The 17,609-nt window shown below is 42.6% G+C and overlaps 1 protein-coding gene across 1 annotated transcript in view; it reads left to right on the top strand.

The window, feature by feature from the left end:
* Positions 1 to 17,609, top strand: part of KCNU1 (potassium calcium-activated channel subfamily U member 1) — a 139,447-nt gene that overhangs the window by 60,239 nt on the left and 61,599 nt on the right. The window contains exons 18-19 of the mRNA XM_070459899.1: positions 88 to 182; positions 9,233 to 9,341. Of these exons, the coding sequence (XP_070316000.1) occupies positions 88 to 182; positions 9,233 to 9,341 (204 nt within the window). The remainder of the gene's footprint in view (positions 1 to 87; positions 183 to 9,232; positions 9,342 to 17,609) is intronic.

Here is a 17,609-nt window from a genome sequence, read left to right as displayed (position 1 = left end):
CTTAATGGCAGACGGGCTGAGTCAGCTCCGTGCTGCTTCTGCGTGAAACCTCACGTAAGTCATTCTTGATTTGCTTTCGTTGTCCAGAGCCTTCTTTTACTGTGCCATCTGTCACAGCGATGTGCAGACACCCGAACTAATTGAAAAATGTGACTGCAAAAGCAAGATTCTACATGAGACAGGCAAGTGCGCTTTCGGGGTCCTCCGCCCAGCTTCGGGGGGTGTGGCCAAAGAAAGGGGCGGGGCTTCATCTCTCAAAAGAGGGGATCACTTGAACTTGGCGGAGAAGAGACAGATATTTCCCCACTGGGCGTCGCAGACCTGAGGATCTGTCCTTTAGAGCTGGAAGAAACCTCACTAGTTCTAGTTCTCTGGTACAACCCCTTCACAGGCTAGACAAATGAGCTCTGGAAGAGATGCAGTAATTTTATCCAAGGTCACACAGCCAGCTGGAGGCACCTCCCAGCTCAGTCCCAGGCATACGGTCGATGAGCCTGTTGCCTTTTCTCCATGTATTTTCCCACCTTCAATCTCAAAGTTCAGCACTGTAAGGACGACCCCTCATGATCTTTTCTGTTTTTTTTTTTTTAATTTTATTAAGATGTCTTTGACGTGCAACATTGCATATGTTTAAGGTGTATGACATGATCTGGCTGACACGTTTATATCACAGTATACGATTGCCATCGTAGCATTAGCTAACACCCTCACGGGGCATAGTTATCATTTCTTCTAGTGTTGGGGACAAAACCGTTCGTTCCCCGAGGACTCTGTTCCTTCCGGATTGTCAGGAATGTAAAATTTTCTCATTCTGACATCTTAATGAGGAAATGAAACTTTCTGCCTTTACTCAAATTGAACTGGATAGCTCACCAGCAAACCCTTACCACTTGATGGTAGGAAAGGTTAACCTCGAGAACTCACAATAATTTAACCCCTTCTGGTTGAAATTTTAGTCTCTTTCAGGTACATTAAAGATGGTTTAGGTTCATTCCCAGTGTTTCGGCATTGAAGTTTAATTCAGAATTTGAATTTCCTGTCAGGATGCTTCTTCTCACTAAGCTTCTTCTCCTGAGCGGTAGTCTGTCTGAACGCAGGCATGAACTTGCTTAGCCCCGTGGACGGGGCATCCTTCCGTGAGAGTCCTTACTGGCTTCTGAGTTCTGTGTATGTCTGCTTCTGTGGCCTCTGCGTCAGCAATGAGTGACTGTTCCTCCTGGATTTAGGTTACCTTCTGTTGTTTGTTGCTGAGACCCATCATCCCTGCCATAGCTTCTAGACTTTTCTTTTCCAGATAGAATTTTCTTTTAAAAATATCTTTTATTGACGTATAGTTGATTTACAGTGTTGTGTCAGTTTCAGGTGTATAGCGAAGTGATTTAAACACACATACACACACACACACACACACATATTTTCAGATTCTTTTCTCATATAGGCTGTTACAGAATACTGAGTATAGTTTCTTGTGCTGTACAGTAGGTCATCATTTTATCTATTTTACATATGGTAGTTTGTGTATGTTACTTTCAAATTCCTAATTTATCTCTCTTCCCCACCTTCCCCCTTTGGTATGTCTGTGACTCTATTTTGGTTTTGCAGGTAAGTTCATTTTTATCACTTTTTTCCCCCAGATTCTGCCTATAAGTGATATCATATGATATTTGTCTTTCTCCGTCTGACTGTCAGTGGTAATCTCTAGGCCTACCCAGGTTGCCACACATGACATTATTCCATTCTTTTTTATGACTGAGTAATATTCCATTGTATATATTTACCACATCTTCTTTATACATCCTTCTATCAATAGATATTTAGCTTGCTTCCATGACGAGTCTCTTATAAATAGTGCTGCTGTTAAGATTGGAGTGTGGATATCTCTTCAAATTATGGCTTTCTTTCGATATATGCCCAGGAGTGAGATTGAAGGATCCTGTGTTAGCTCTATGTTTAGTTTTTTAAGGAACATCCATACTGTTCTCCATAGTGGCTGCACCGATCTACATCCCCACCAACGGTGTAGGAGGGTTTGATTTTCTCCACATCCGTTCCAGCATTTATTATTTGTAGACTTTTTGATGATGGCCTTCTGACCAGCGTGAGGTGGTACCTTACTGTAGTTTTAGCCTTTGGTCTTGAGGTCTACAAAGCCACCTTTTCCTATTGTTGTTGTTCAGTCTCTAAGTTGTGTCTGGCTCTTTGTGACCCCATGGATGCCAGGCTTCCCTGTCCTTTACTATCTCCCAGAGTTTGCTCAAACTCATGTTCATTGAGTCAGTGATGCCATCCTGTCATCTCATCCTCTTCCACCCACTTCTCTTTCTGCTGTTAATCTTTCCCAGCATCAGGCTTTTTTCCAATGAGCTGGCTCTTCGCATCAGGTGGCCAAAGTATTGGAACTTTGGCTTCAGCGTCAGTCCTTCCAGTGAGTTTTCAGGGTTGATTTCCTTTAGGATGGACTGGTTTGATCTCCTTGCAGTCCAAGGGACTCTCAAGAGTCTTCCTCAGCACCACAATTCGAAAGCATCAATTCTTCGGCGCTCAGCCTTCTTTATGGTCCAACTCTCACATCTGTACATGACACAACCTCCTATACTCCTAGTCTTTTTATTCCTTATGTTCTTTTGTTCTCTTTACACTGTGGGATTTGTTTTAATTTTTTAAATAAATTGCCTTCTTTGCTGATTGCCTCCTAGACAATTTCCAGAGACTTTAAACAGGCTTGTATGTGAGTGTGTTTGTTTCAATTTTCACTAGTTACTGTTGTTTCATGGAGCAGCAGGTTCATGGATCTTTTCTGCTTCCATTCCAGCCTAAAGGCTCTATCTTAATCCTGTCTATTTTGTCTGACTTTTTGGATTTTTTCTTGAAAGTCTTAGACAGTATTGGGCACAGAAAGAAACTATTCCTGTATCATTTCCTGAAATCTCTATTACCTGTGGAATTTGCAACTGAACACTTGAGTCTAAAGAACACTGTTATTAAAAGGACTTCAAGAGCCTGTTTGGGATTCAAAAGTTAAACGTTGACTCTTTTGCCTTCTGTAACAATATGAATCATTCTTGAGGCAATGGTTGAGGCTGACTTAGTACAGAAACATCTGATTAAAGAGGTGTGAGTAAGGAAAAAAAATACATTGCCTATCATCTCATTATAGTTTCTTTATCCCGTATGAAAATTCAGCATGATTTCATGAAGTAGACATATCCCTGTAAACACAGTGTACGAATCAAACTTTTGCAAATCAGTTATACACACTCATATGCATGCAGTGCTGCAAATCATTTTACAAAACAAAAAAAGTGTTTTATAAATTAAATAACTTCCCCTTTATTTAGCTGTCTTTTAAGTGTGTTTTGTTATATTCTAAAGCAGGAAGTTAAGTGCTCTAGTATGAATTGGAGAGATTTTTGTGTAAAGAAAAGGGTTATGCCTTCATATTTGTAGATATGCCAAATTTCATCCACTTCTGTAACATGTAATTTACAGTGTCTAGGGAATCAGTACAACTTTATAATCTGATGTTTGATCTTCCCCAGAACATTTCATTCTTCTCATAATAGGATCATTTTATTTTTTTCTTCTTGCTCCCTACTATTCCTCCATCACCATTTCTACTGCATCCAGGACAATTCTCATAAATCTGGTACCAAGATTCTTAAATAACAGGCAGTGAGTGAGCTAGCTGTTCTTACTTCCTTCTGCCAGATGGTGGCAGCAGAATACCATTAAACACTCTGGCTGGCCGTTCAGGGGAGTGGACTTGAATTTGAATATGAATCTGTAGAGTTAGTTCCAACCAGAAGAGGACATCACTGTAGAAGGCGACTACTAGGCCTTATATATTTAAAACTCATGATAATGTCTTGGAAATTCTCCCAGATACTAAACTTTCTAAAAGGACTTAGAAAAGTACCAATAGATGACAACAGAGAAAATTTACTGACTTGAAGTTAGTACAGATTTCAGTTTGAATATTTTACATTTCGGAGTCAAATGAGGTGTATGACCAGCCCACTCCCATTGCAGAATTATCTCTTCATTGAGTTAATCAAGCTCATTTAGCCCCAGCAACTTCTTCAACCTATGTGTGTGTTCATGCTAAGTCACTTCAGTCGTGTCCACCTCTTTGTGGCCCTGACCCCTTGGACTGTAGCCCACCAGGCTTCTCTATCCAGGGGATTCTCCAGGCAAGGATACTGGAGTGGGTTGCTATGCCCTTGTGCAGGGCATCTTCCCGACCCAGTACACATAGTAACAATCACAGAACCCAGGGGAACACAAACTCAAAAAGAATCTCATTATTTTGCTCATCAGTGAAATTCAGATGAAATAAGAATTGACAGAGATGTCCTGGTAGGTTATACTTATTCAAACCCATTCCTCGGAGTCTTTTGGATTCAGAGCATGAAGATTGTGGTAGGACCAGCCCTCAGAGCAGGAAGAATCCTACGTAATTAGACAAGTTACTGGGCAGAAACTTTCCCAACCCCAGCTGTGCAGTTCACTGCCTGCCATTTCAGCACTGAATTCTCTTAATACCTAATTTTTTGAACAGTGGTCCTCAACCAGGGCAGGGAAGGGCACCCGGGGTTCTCTGGACAAGATAGGGTGGAGAGAGGGGGCCTTAGGAAAGTCGTGTCCAAACTCCCCTAATCGCCACCCCCTGGAGCTAATTTATATTCCTCCTTAAGATGCTAATGTTTGTGATGGAGTCCCCAAAAAGGAGAGGGGAGTGATGAAGAGGAAATTGGAAAGAAGGTGTTAGCGGAGCCAGGGACAAGCAGTGTGAAGTGTGAGTGTTGCTCAGTTGTATCCGACTCTGTGCGACCCCATAGACTACAGCCAGCCAGACTCCACTGTCCATGGAATTCTCCAGAAAAGAATATGGCCCTGGGTTGCCATGCCCTTCTCCAGGGGTTCTTCCCGACCCAGGGATCAAACCCGGGTCTCCTGCATTGCAGGCAAATCTTTGCACTCAGAGCCACCAGGGACGCCCCCAGGGGCAGGCAGAAATGATGAGAAATGTTTTGAACAGGAGGTGCTAACTTGAATTTGCCCTACTTCATAGTTTTCTTTAGATTTGGCCTTGGGTCGCTTTTTTCATCTGCATCCCGTACTAGTTGATCCCTTTTAAGAAGGGAGTCTGCCCAGGCAGTGTTCCCCGGGGATGAGCATTCCAAACCCAGCAGCCTGAGTTCTCACCCCTGTAATGCGTCAAGCAGCTCATCTCTCTAGCTTGGCTAAAAGTCAAGCCCTCCGGCAGCACCAGTGGCTGTGGGTAGGAGAGAGCACAGGTGTGCTTAAGTGACTCTTCGTCTCTAAAGCAGGGTCAGGGATCATATGTCCCCCCAGTTCCAGAAAAATGGAGAACAAGCTGGTAATGGTCCCCCAAGACCACAGGCCAGTATCTTGTGTTTCTGTGCTCATGACAGCTGCCATTGTTCTTGGGGCCAATCCTGCAGCTGGCTGTAGGGCTCCCTTCCCTGTGGTCTTCCGTGTCCATCTCCACCTGCTCCGTGGCCCTCTGCATATTTCTTACCCCAATGATTACAATAGCATCCTTGCTGATTTCCCTGTATCTAGCCTCTCTTCAAGCCATTCCATGCCACCTTTCATGGCTATCATAATCTTCTTAAAGTTTTGATCATGAACAGATATATAAATAAAAAATCAACAGATGGATGAATGTTATCCCTCCTTTTGCAAGAGGAAGGCATGGGCTTGATCACTTGTCATCCTGCTGCTGCTGCAGCTCCTAAGAGCAGTGTTTCTTGTCTGGAAGACCTGGTATCACTTCTTAGGTGTGTCCCAACGACTAGCAGATTACGGAATTTTCTAACAATGCACCTACTGAGTAGACTGGAGAAGATTCCGATTCAGCCAAATAAGGCAGAAGTTATTTTCACTCATTGCGACTCTGGTGAGATTTGAGGGAGATAGAAAGGCGTAAAATGGTTGCTGTCAACATGGAAATCATGCATGGGGCATGTTTTAAAGGCAGTTCTATCATGGAGAATGGTTGACTGTCATTCTCAAGGAATCATTTCTTGAAGAAGAGAGAAAGATAATCAAGATGTTGGCCTTACATAGGGCTTTCATTTTTTTGTTCAGTCACCCACAGGTCTTAGATATCTTAGATGCCGTGTGTTTTTTGATGTCTAATGCTTATAAGGAAATTCTCTTTAGAATATCCATAGAGAAGAAGTCATAATAAGCCTTTAGGTTAGAGCATTAGGCAAAATTTTGTTTCATTTTCCCTTGCCTAAAATATGAAAACATAATTTTTTCACACTGTCAGCTGTAGATAGATTAAAATATAAACAAATCAAGTGGTCAAACTTTCTTAGAAAATGAAATCAGAGAAAATTCAGTTGTTTGTCTACTGCCTTGAGAGAAGGGGAGTTTGCTTCCTAGTTTTATTTTATTCTGAGCCCTCCCCCCACTGAATGTCTGAAGCGGAGAAGAAACTGAGGAGAAAGGCAATAATAGATCATTGCACATTCTTAACAGCCTCCTCTGGTAGAGAGGATACTTTCAGACTCTTTTTGAAATTCATTAGGATTACAGAATTTAGAGTTGAAGGGACCAAAGAGATCATGTGGACCAGTTGTTTCCCCTTCGGAGCCCGCAGCGCACAACCAGAGACTCCACCCATTTTCATGCAGACCGTGCCTTCCAGCCCCGACATCCATGCAGGAAGCTGCCAACATTATGCAAATCATTTACATATTCTAAGGAGAGATTTTATCAAGAAGGACACAAGGGAAGATTCAAAGCTTTATTTAACAGAAATTTTGAGAGGTCCATACCTAATACTCCGGAGAAGGCCACGGCACCCCACTCCAGTACTCTTGCCTGGCGAATTCCATGGACGGAGAAGCCTGGTGGGCTGCAGTCCATGGGGTCACTAAGAGTCGGACACGACTGAGTGACTTTACTTTCACTTTTCACTCTCATGCATTGGAGAAGGGAATGGCAACCCACTCCAGTGTTCTTGCCTGGAGAATCCCAGGGACGGGGGAGCCTGGTGGGCTGCCGTCTATGGGGTCACTAAGAGTCGGACACGACTGAGTGACTTTACTTTCACTTTTCACTCTCATGCATTGGAGAAGGAAATGGCAACCCACTCCAGTGTTCTTGCCTGGAGAATCCCAGGGACGGGGGAGCCTGGTGGGCTGCCGTCTATGGGGTTGCACAGAGTTGGACACGACTGAAGCGACTTAGCAGCAGCAGCAGCATACCTAGTCCTCACTGAAACCCCCCTACCCGCCCCCCCCCCCCACCACCACCTTTTTTTAATACCTGGCACACGTCCTCAGCTGGAGAGTGAGGCTCTGAGAAACCTGAGACTTCCCGAAAGTTCCATTGTTCTCCAGCCAGTTTCGGCATGTTGCCTTTTACATTCCACAGCTCACTTTCTATCAGAAGCACTAAGCCGGCCAGCCTTTAAAGGCTGACAGTTGGTAAAACGCTAGTCCTTGCTTAGATATTTCTTCAGAACTTCTCTTCCTAAGCCATTTTCCCGCCCAGGGCAAAAAAAGTAACCATGGAATAAGGAAACATGAGTCAACCTCAAAACCCCATCAAAATTCCATATGTAAAGTGAAGGCTTTCTGAGGATTACAGGCAGGGAGCGATCTTATTCCAGACCTGGCCGTTAGCACACCTGTATGACGCAATTACTGCTGATTTAAGCCGACAGATCACATCTGCAAAGGATGTCCTTCTTCTTCCAAAAGTGTGTTTTGACTCAGTTGATATTTTCTGTAGATTAAAATGGCTCAGAAGGAATTACATCAAAAGAAAAGGGATAGTAGAATATTTCTGTGGCTCGTTCTGTCTGCCATTGTCCCAAACCTGATGAGCTACGGGCTTAAAGGATTGTCCCCGAGGAGCTCTGCATTCTGAGTAGTCTCAGTACAGGGAAAGTCTTAGATTTCCAGGAGGAAATGTATCTTTTCTCCACTTAGGTGGGCGGCCGTGGAGGAGTAGCCTTGATCGGTCTTTGACTTTGTCCATCTCCTTGATGATTTCTTCCTGGGCAATGTCCCCCTCTCCGATCGTCTGGCGTTCAGGTTCAGGGAAGCAGATCATGCAGGGTTTTTGAATCGTGAAAGAAGAACATTTAACTTCCAAAGCAACCTTTAGAATGCTACTTTTCATCACAGTACCAAGTGCCTATTCTTACTGAGCAAGCATGTCTTCCTAGCCCAGCGCTTTGAAAGGATTCCTAGGTTAAATCTCTGCTCTGGAATAAGAGGGGCATGATGGAATATCACACATGTAGGTGCAGGAAGGAGTCATGGCTCACATGTCAGGTTTTTGCTTTTTCCATCTCAAAGCAGCTTCCTGTGGCTCATCTAAAGACTATGTTTCACCCGTCCTTGCGTTCATCCTCCTCAATCACCCTTTGAAGCCCCATTCTCATCCCCATTTTGCAGATGAGAAGGTAATCTGCTTTTGTGTTGTTTCCAGATGTGGAAATTTACACGTTTTTGGGACATATCCCGTATAAGATCAAGGTCCTTCAAAGTTAAAATAAGAAAGGAAGGCTTGAAGGAAAAATGAAATAAAAGGAGGCAGAATTGGAGGACAGTGAATTGCAGCCTGACCAGGATCTGGGGAGGGAGGAGGGGACTTGGCTGGGATCTTTTCATAGAGCCTGTAGTGACAGTAGTGGCAAAGAACCCGCCTGCCAATGCAGGAGATGTAAGAGACACAGGTTCAATCCCTGGGTCGGGAAGATTCCCTGTAGGAGGGCATGGCAGCCCACTCCAGTATTCTTGCCTGGAGAAACCCATGGACAGAGGAGCCTGGCTGGATACAGTGCTTAGGGTTGCAAAAAGTTGGACATGACTGAAGCAACTTAGCACGCACCTCATGACTGCAGACCGTGCTAGCAGCAAAAGGCTTCCCAATACTACACTCTTGGGTGAGATGGGAGGAGCAACAGATTACAAAGGTGCAGAATGGGTAAGAAAGTACGCAATGTGCGTTTATTTTAAACAGACCATATGGTAGGAACGCCTTCACAATCATTTTCACCCACTCTCTAACTCTGCAGAAGAAAATTAAAGAGCTCTCTACAAACCATCCTCTTAGAACTAGACTATAGCTTGAAATTCTCAGCCTCTCCCTAGTCGAGGATGTAGAGCTGTCTCAGTCAATAGGAATAGTCCAGAATGAAGTGGTATTATGCCAACTCACCAAGATGGCTCTGCCGTTGCAGGGCCAACGGTCATGGTGATGAGAGACAGCCAGGAGGAATACCGTGGACCCCGGGACTCCTACTCAGAAACACGTATGAGCTTCAGTAGCAACTTGAGCGTTACCACCAAGTAAGCGCCTCAGAGAACCCTGGTTCCTTATCAGTTTTTAAGAATCGCTGAGCAACAAAAATTTGACTTGAATTATTAGCTTTATCTGCTCCTATCGTGACTAATGCAATTGTTCCTCACCAACATGAATTCATCCCAGCTTCTCCCAATATCACTTAGCTAAACAAATATACCTGTCCCCAGCATTGTTCCAATCATTTTTACCAATGACAACCAAAGGTTATGCACCCAGTTTTCATTCAGATCACCCCTGAGTACTCTGGAAATGGGTGTCAGAGCAAGATTCCAGCTCTTTCCCAGTTTTTTTTCTATTATCAATCCAACCCTTATTTTCAGCAAATTGATGATGAGATTGCCTTTGGTTTTAGGTCTGCAAAATAGGGCCAATAAATTTTCCCTCCCCTACTCAAATTTCTACATCTCTTTAGTCCATGAAAACACTGATTAAACCGAATTTAGGGTTGTAGGTGAAGAGTGCGTAATCTGTTTAGTTAATTTTTAAATAGAGGGTTGATATAAAAGTTCTATCACCCCTGATTTTATTGTGAATAACTCTATAGTGTATTGGCAACGTTTCAACTTAGTAGCTGTAGTATACCAGGAAAATCTTTCACGATTGAGAATTGTCATCGGCTGTGAGTAAATATTACATTTTCTTCAGAGCAGAGAAATTGTGCTGTGGCATTACACAGGGTGAAGGGCAAACACTGGTCTTAAGCTGTGTGATCTTGAGCAAGTTTCTTTACTTCTTGGTGTCTCAGTTCTGATTTAAATGAGTGTAACAGTGATGAAGACCCTGAGCTTCTTTGTAATGACTGAATGAGATGAGGTATTTAAAACACTTCACTTGATTCCTGGCTGAGAGTAAGCATTCGTTACATGGTCCATATTATTGCAATGATCAGTTCTTATATCTGGGAAGGGGTATGAAATTGGGCTGCATAGGTGGTAGGTGCAGAGCTCTCCAAAGATGTGGATTTTGAAGTAAATCTTGACCTTATTTTGCTGCAATCCATGTCTTTCTTTTAACGCATGAGGGGTCTGATTTCTGTTTAATGGAGGGTTCTGGATAGATGGGTCTGGTTAACAGAGGTTTCGCTCTACCTGTCCAGCAGGTGAGGCAGGTGAGTCAGACATCTGAGCCCCAAAGGGGCTGCCTCTTGGTGGTGTGCTTTCTGAGAGGAATATAAAAGCCTAGAAATTATATTCTCTGTTCTTCTATTCTATTCTATTGCCTTTTATTCCAGGATCTTATGACACCTAAGTGAGATAATCTACATGAAAGGATTACAAACTTTTTGGAGGCAAGATTCTATGGAATTTCAGGAATTTTGCCTCACTCATATTCACAAGCTAGCAGTGGCATTTGTTCTTGTCTTTTTTGGTCTCACCACTTGGCTTGCAGGATCTTAGTTCCCTGACCAGGGATGGAACTCAGGGCCATAGCAATGAAAGTGCAAAGTCCTAACCACTGGACTGCGAGGAACTTCCCCTTTTCCTTTAAAAATGGGTGGTAATGTACTATGCATTGAGTAGCTCTGTGTGCTAAGTAGGCCCTCTGCTGGGTGTGTTGTTAGATGCACAAATCATGTTTCAACCCCCGGGCAACCTGGTTGGGTATACCAGATGAATTCAGATAAATTAATTTGAGGCCAAGTAAGGCAGCATCCCTTCCAGGGCTACACTGATGATTCTGGCAAGAGATCAAGGAGTAAGAGGTCAGTGGGGGCTGGGTGGATTGTTCCAGAGTGTTTCCTGCAGGAAGTGGGGTGGGATTGGGAGAAAGATAAGAGCGTGGAATCTCGATTCCTGTGACAGACGTGACACGGGCAAGTCGTGGGGAACACATGGAGCCCTCCGTGTCCGAGTAGCCTGACCAGAAGTGGGAATGTATGAAGGAGTGAGGAACAGTGTCTCAGATTTCTCAAGAATACACTCTTGGTTGTTGGTATTCACACGTGTGAATATATGTGTGTATGTTACATTTGTGTTAATGCAAAGTTGTTGCAAAAACACTATTCCAATCTGAAAAGTGTTTTGTGACTAAAGACAACATATGTGACAACACATAAAATGCTCCAACTGTGTTTATGCTTTCATTTATTCTTCCTGTGTCTTCTCTGTGATACGAGAGGCTTGGCAAGTCATGGATAAGGAGAACCCACAGAAAATCCAATTTCAGCCACTGAGTTTCACTGACTTTTCTCACCATTCTTTAACACAGCTGTAAGGACAGAATCACAGATGTTTTCCCCGTTGTCTTTAATTTCTTTATTATCTGTGATAAATAAGGAAAAGGTGTAAAGCAGGCATCTAAAAGGAAAATTTTAACTAGTCATTAGAGAAATGCAAATCAGAACTACAATGAGATATCGGCTCAAACCAATCAGAATGGCCATATCAAAAAATATACAAACAATTAATGCTAGAGAGTGTGTGGAGAAAATTGAACCCTCCTCCACTGTTGGTGGGAATTTAAATTGGTACAACCACTATGGAAAACAGTATGGTGAGTCCTTTAAAAACTAAAAAGGGGACAACCATAAGGCCTAGCAATCCCACTCTTGGGCAACTAGGAGGAAACCATAATTCAAAATTATACATGCACCCCGGTGTTCATTGCAGCACTATTCACAGTAATCAGGACATGGAAGCAACCTAAATGTGCATCAACAAAGGAATGGATAAAAAAGATGCAATACATATATACAATGGAATATTACTCACCCATAAAAAGAATAAAATAATGCCATTTGCAGCAAATGGATGGACCTAGAGATTCCCATACTGAATGAAGTCAGTCAGGCACAGAAAGACAAGTGTCATATGATGTCACTTATATGTGGACTCTAAAAAAAAGGTTGCAAATGAACTTATTTACAAAACAGAAGTCGAGTCATGGATATAGAAAACAGACTTATGGTGACCAGGGCATAGGGAGGGGTATATATTGGGACTGACATATACACACTATATGTAAAATAAATGCAAAATAGGTGAACTGTAGGGAAAGTTTTTTAATAAGGAGTGGATATATATATCCACACACACTCATATACACACACACACACATATATAAAACTGCTTTGCTTTGCTGTATGCCTGAAACTAACACATTATAAATCAACTATACTCCAATAATTTTTTTTATTTTTAATTGGAGGATAATTTCTTTACCATGTAGTGTTGGTTTCTGCCACACATCAACATGAATCAGTCATAGGTATACATGTGTCCCCAATTTTTCAAAAAGGAGAATTGGTCCACATGGCCTGGTCCATCTGCAGACTGGACCCATCAGCCCTCTATATGACTGGGGGTTCCTGATTACATCTAAAAAAAGGTCAAGGATAGTGATAGTGTCCCTTCCAGATTATCTCTAAAGAGGATGCTTAATCATCTTCCACCTCTTAATTAAAAAACAAGACAAATTCTCATGAATTACAGAGCTTAAGAAACTGATCAAAGCCACACTGCTGAACAGGTGGCTGTATGCACGTCGATAGGTAAATGACGTCTGTAGGTGAATTTTCTGTGATATTTCATCAAGGAAGTGGTCAACTCAATTGATTGAAATCCAGCGTTAATGGGATCCACAACACATCTCGCTCCCACTTAGGACTACAAAGTAGAGTGGGTTTTGTTTTCTGGTTTGGGGGGTTTTGTTGTGGTTCTTCTTTTTGTAGGGCAAAGATAATTCCAACCAGCAAAGTAGCAAACCTGTGTCCATGAGTGGTAAAATAGATTTGATGGCTTAGTAGAGATGAGTAGGCATTATTGGGGAAATAATATAAAATGTGTGATAGGTGCAACTTGTGATCCATTTTTGATGTGTTAGTAGTATTACATGCACATTTCCAAAACAGCATACAGTTATTTATAGGTTTGCTGACAGTAGGCTTGGTGTTTTTAAAGATGGAATCTTCAGACCACCAGTGGGTTTTCTGGTAAGTTCAGAAAATACTATCTTCTATTCTTAGTCCTTGAGGCAGTTCAAACAGCCTTAACATACTCAAAAGTTATAGTTCAATATTTCATTACATCCCTGGTGTCGTTCTTTCCCCACAGAAAAAGCAACAGTAAGCAATGTCATAAACAGCAGTTCAGATCTCAGACTAGCACACAAAGGTCTGTTTAATAGATGGTAGTTAAATATGGTTTGTTGAGCAAATAGACAAATACTAGTTGTGTTCTTCTGTGTCCTCACAGGCGGATTCTTTATCAGCTAAGGTACCAGGGAAACTGGCCTTAAAACAAGGGGTCATGTGATTTGAGAAGAGGGAAGGTGAATAGTTCCTCTTGTTTCTTTCAGGTGAAAAGATGAGACCTCTGCACAATGTGGTGATAAATAGAAATGCAGACCAATCCCTCTTGGACCCCCCTTGCCTTCACCTCTGATTTCTTTCCTGTGGCCACCCCCCTTGGGTGAGCTTAGGAGAGTTCTGTCAATTCTACCGTTGAACCTGACAACTATAATGTCTGTTCTTGCTCAGTCATACCCTACTCTTCGCGACCCCATGGACTGTAGCCCGCCAGGCTCCTCCGTCCATGGAATTTCCCAGGCAAGAATACTGAAGTGGATTGGTTGCCATTTCCTCCTCCAGGGGATCTTGCCAACCCAGAGATCAAACCCCATATTGACTATTCTCTGTCTCTATTAAAATCCACTTTTTCAGGAAAACTGGCTTTGACTGGATATTAGAAAGAAAACATTTGGATACAACTATTTTGTATTATTGGAGAAGGAAATGGCAATCCACTTATGTTGTGACTGACTAGTAGCAGAATAACCACACTAAGTCAGTATTTTTAAAAGTTGGGTTTTGTAAACTCAAGTGGACACAGATAGATAGCTAATCACTGAAACAAGGAGAGGTAGAAATTTTCAAGCAGTGTGTGATGGATCTGGGTTGGGAGAGGAGGCCAATTCTAATGGAAAGATTTGTCTTCTTTGGGACTATCGGCCCTTCCGCAGAAGCCCTCCTCTGGGCCTGCCTCATTCAAATCTTACAGATGCTATTGAAACCCAAATAAGTTTCCACACAACTTCCCTTTCCATTTTGTCTCTATGAAACCTGTGGCTAAGGTCCTGTTAATGGTGTCAGCTTTGTCTTCATGCTCCCCAAGTCTTTTTAGAAATATCAGAGGCCATGCATATTATTTTTTGTCTCTTTATCCAAATGTCCAGCCCAGGCTTAGCTCTTTAAGGCAAGTGAGCATTGCCCCAGGGCAGGCTTGAGCCCTACGTCAGTTCCTCATCTGCAAAGCAGAGATAACACTAGAACCGAATTGAAATGTTGTGAGGACTGTAGCAAGAACTGAGCAAGTGAAAAAGTGTCCCTTTGCTGTGATTCTGCCCCTTCCCCCTCCCACTTCCCTCTGCCTTCATTTCTCTGGCTGGTAGATTTCCATGCTTTTGCAACTAGTTTCTTTCTCCTTCAAGGGGAGAGGGCTTGAAGTTTAAGATCTTCCCAGATTTCATGCACTGTCTATGGCCCACCAGCCATAGACCGTCAGCTCAGCGGAGCTTGTCTTCAGGGTTTCCAGTGAAGGTCTGTGATGTGGTACTTCCCACGGGCACACTCACTTTGCTTTGCCCAAGTCTGTTGGTTGCTCATGTCCCCTCCAGAACACTCTTTCCGTGGAGGTTCCAGCTTCTTCCTTGGCGCTTTCCCAGGGTCTTCCAGCTAATCCCACAGCAGCCTTCAGGTTCTGAGCAAATTATAGTCCATCGGGATGGCCAGTGCATACTCTGCCCACCATGGATCCTGGGATGTCTGTCCCTACAACTTTTCATTTTCAGGTACCATGCCCCCTACACACACACACACACACACACACACACACACACACACTGATATTAGGAAAGAAAGCTGGGCCCTTCCTCTCTTTCTAGTCTCAGCTGTTCACATTTATTGAATTCTGTGCTTCCGATGATCCAGACAGGAGAAATGCCATCTTTTAACCTCAGTGGTGTCTGAATTCCTACTGAGAACCAGCTTCCAGGGTCTTTCCAGGGGAAGGAGCTTGGATATGAATCACCATATGTGGTTCTTCTCTTTCCACACCTTGTCTGATCTTTCTGCAAAGCTAACCAAGTGAGATTATCTGAGTAGGTATTTTTTTTCCCTTTTGTCCATATTAAGCTTTTAAAATAACTTTCCCTCTAGCCAGGCACAGACTTCTCTGTTTCACTGGTAAATCAGAAGCATTCTTTGCTTCATTCCTTCATACATGCTTATTGGATATTCCGTTACTGTAGGATTTCACATCGCCTTCTAGAAATCCACACCTGCTTAGTACTGTGTAGCCAGCATTTCATCTCCCAGAATTACCTTTCTTCAGAGGCCAGGTAGCTCTTATGTTCCCAGTCCTCTGGTTTCCTGCCTTATGTTTTAGAACCTCTGAAGATGCCTTCCTCATTTCAACTGATATTCGACTGATACACAGGAATCACTAGCAGGGGTGTATTTTGGCCATGAAGTTTAATGAGCAGCTTCATCAAGTCTCAATAAAAAGTTAAAACAGTGGTACAAATATATCTGTGTTCAATGATAGGTATAGATATTGGGGTAGGGGTAAAGATAGACACAGGCACATCTAGAAATGATATATTTAAGCAAATTAAAAGACACTTGCTCCTTGGAAGAAAAGTTATGACCAACCTAGATAGCATATTAAAAAGCAGAGATGTTACTTTGCCAACAAAGGTCCATCTAGTCAAAGCTATGGTTTTTCCAGTAGTCATGTTGTGAGAGTTGGACTATAAAGATGAGCATTGAAGAATTGATGCTTTTGAACTGTGGTGTTGGAGAAGACTCTTGAAGAGTCCCTTGGACTGCAAGGAAATCCAACCAGTCCATCCTAAAGGAGATCAGTCCTGGGTGTTCATTGGAAGGTCTGATGTTGAAGCTGAAACTCCAGTACTTTGGCCACCTGATGTGAAGAACTAACTCATTGGAAAAGACCCTGATGCTGGGAAAGATTGAAGGCAGGAGGAGAAGGGAATGAGATGGTTAGATGGCTTCACCGACTCAATGGACATGAGTTTGAGTAAACTCTGGGAGTTGGTGATGGACAGGAAAGCCTGGCGTGCTGCAGTCCATGGGATCACAAAGAGTTGGACATGACTGAGTGACTGAACTGAACTGAACTGAACTGAAGCATCATGAGCCTGAGTATCAAAGGTAGATGAAAGAGCATTTCAGGGAATAAAAGAATAAAAATTTGAGAAGAATGAGTATATTTGTTCTTTTGGAATTTCTAAACAGTGCCTTTCTAGTTCTTGTCTCACATCTATTGGCGAAAATCTGACTTCTTGAGAAGCAGTGTGCCAGCTCCAGCAAAGTACCATACAGATAAGCATACTTCAACTGCGCTCGGTATATACTGCTTTTGTTTCTCTCTCTATTTTTATTTATTTATTTTTTTATAAATTGAAGGCCTGTGGCCACTTTGCACCAAAGTGAATTGGTGCTATTCTTCCAATAGCATTTGCTTACTTTGTATGTCATTTTGATCATTTTTGTAATCTTTCTAAGTTTTCTATTATTATTTTGTTGTGGGGATCTGTGATCTGTAGTCTTTGATTCTGCTATTGTAGATGGGGCACCATGAACCTCAACCATATAAGACTGTGAACTTAATTGATAAACGTGTGTGTTCTGACTGCCCCACTGACCAGCTGTCCCCCCATCTCTCACCCTCTCCTCGGGCCTCCCTTTCCCTGAGACACAGCAATATTGAAATTAGGTCCATTAATAACCCTACAATGGCCTCTAAGTGTTCAAGTGAAAGGAAGAACCATGCATCTCTCGCCTGAAATCAAAACTGAGAAATTATTAATCTTAGTGAGGAAGACAGAGACAGGGCAAAAGCCAAGCCTCTTGTGCCAAATGCCAAGTTGTGAATGCAAAGGGAAAGTTCTTGAAAAAAATTAAAAGTTCTATCCCTGTGAACACACAGTTGATAAGAAAGTGAAACAGCCTTATTGCCGATATGGAGAAAGTTTTAGCGATCTGGATAGAAAATCAAACCGGCCACAGCATTCCTTTAAGCTAAAGCCGAATCCAGAATTCTCCTCCATTCTCTGAAGGCTGAGAGAGGTGAGGAACCTGCAGAAGAAGTTTGACGTCAGCAGAGGTTATTTCATGAGGTTTAAGGAAAGACAGCGTCTCTATCACATAAAGTGCAAGGTGAAGCAGCAAGTGATGATCAGAGGTTGCAGGAAGAGATCCAGAAAATCTAGCCAAGATGATTCATGACAGT

This window comes from Odocoileus virginianus, chromosome 32 (genome assembly GCF_023699985.2).
Source record: "Odocoileus virginianus isolate 20LAN1187 ecotype Illinois chromosome 32, Ovbor_1.2, whole genome shotgun sequence".
NCBI lineage: Eukaryota > Metazoa > Chordata > Mammalia > Artiodactyla > Cervidae > Odocoileus > Odocoileus virginianus.
The sequence above is the reverse complement of the archived record's forward strand: the minus strand, read 5'-3'. Positions and strand labels throughout refer to the sequence as shown.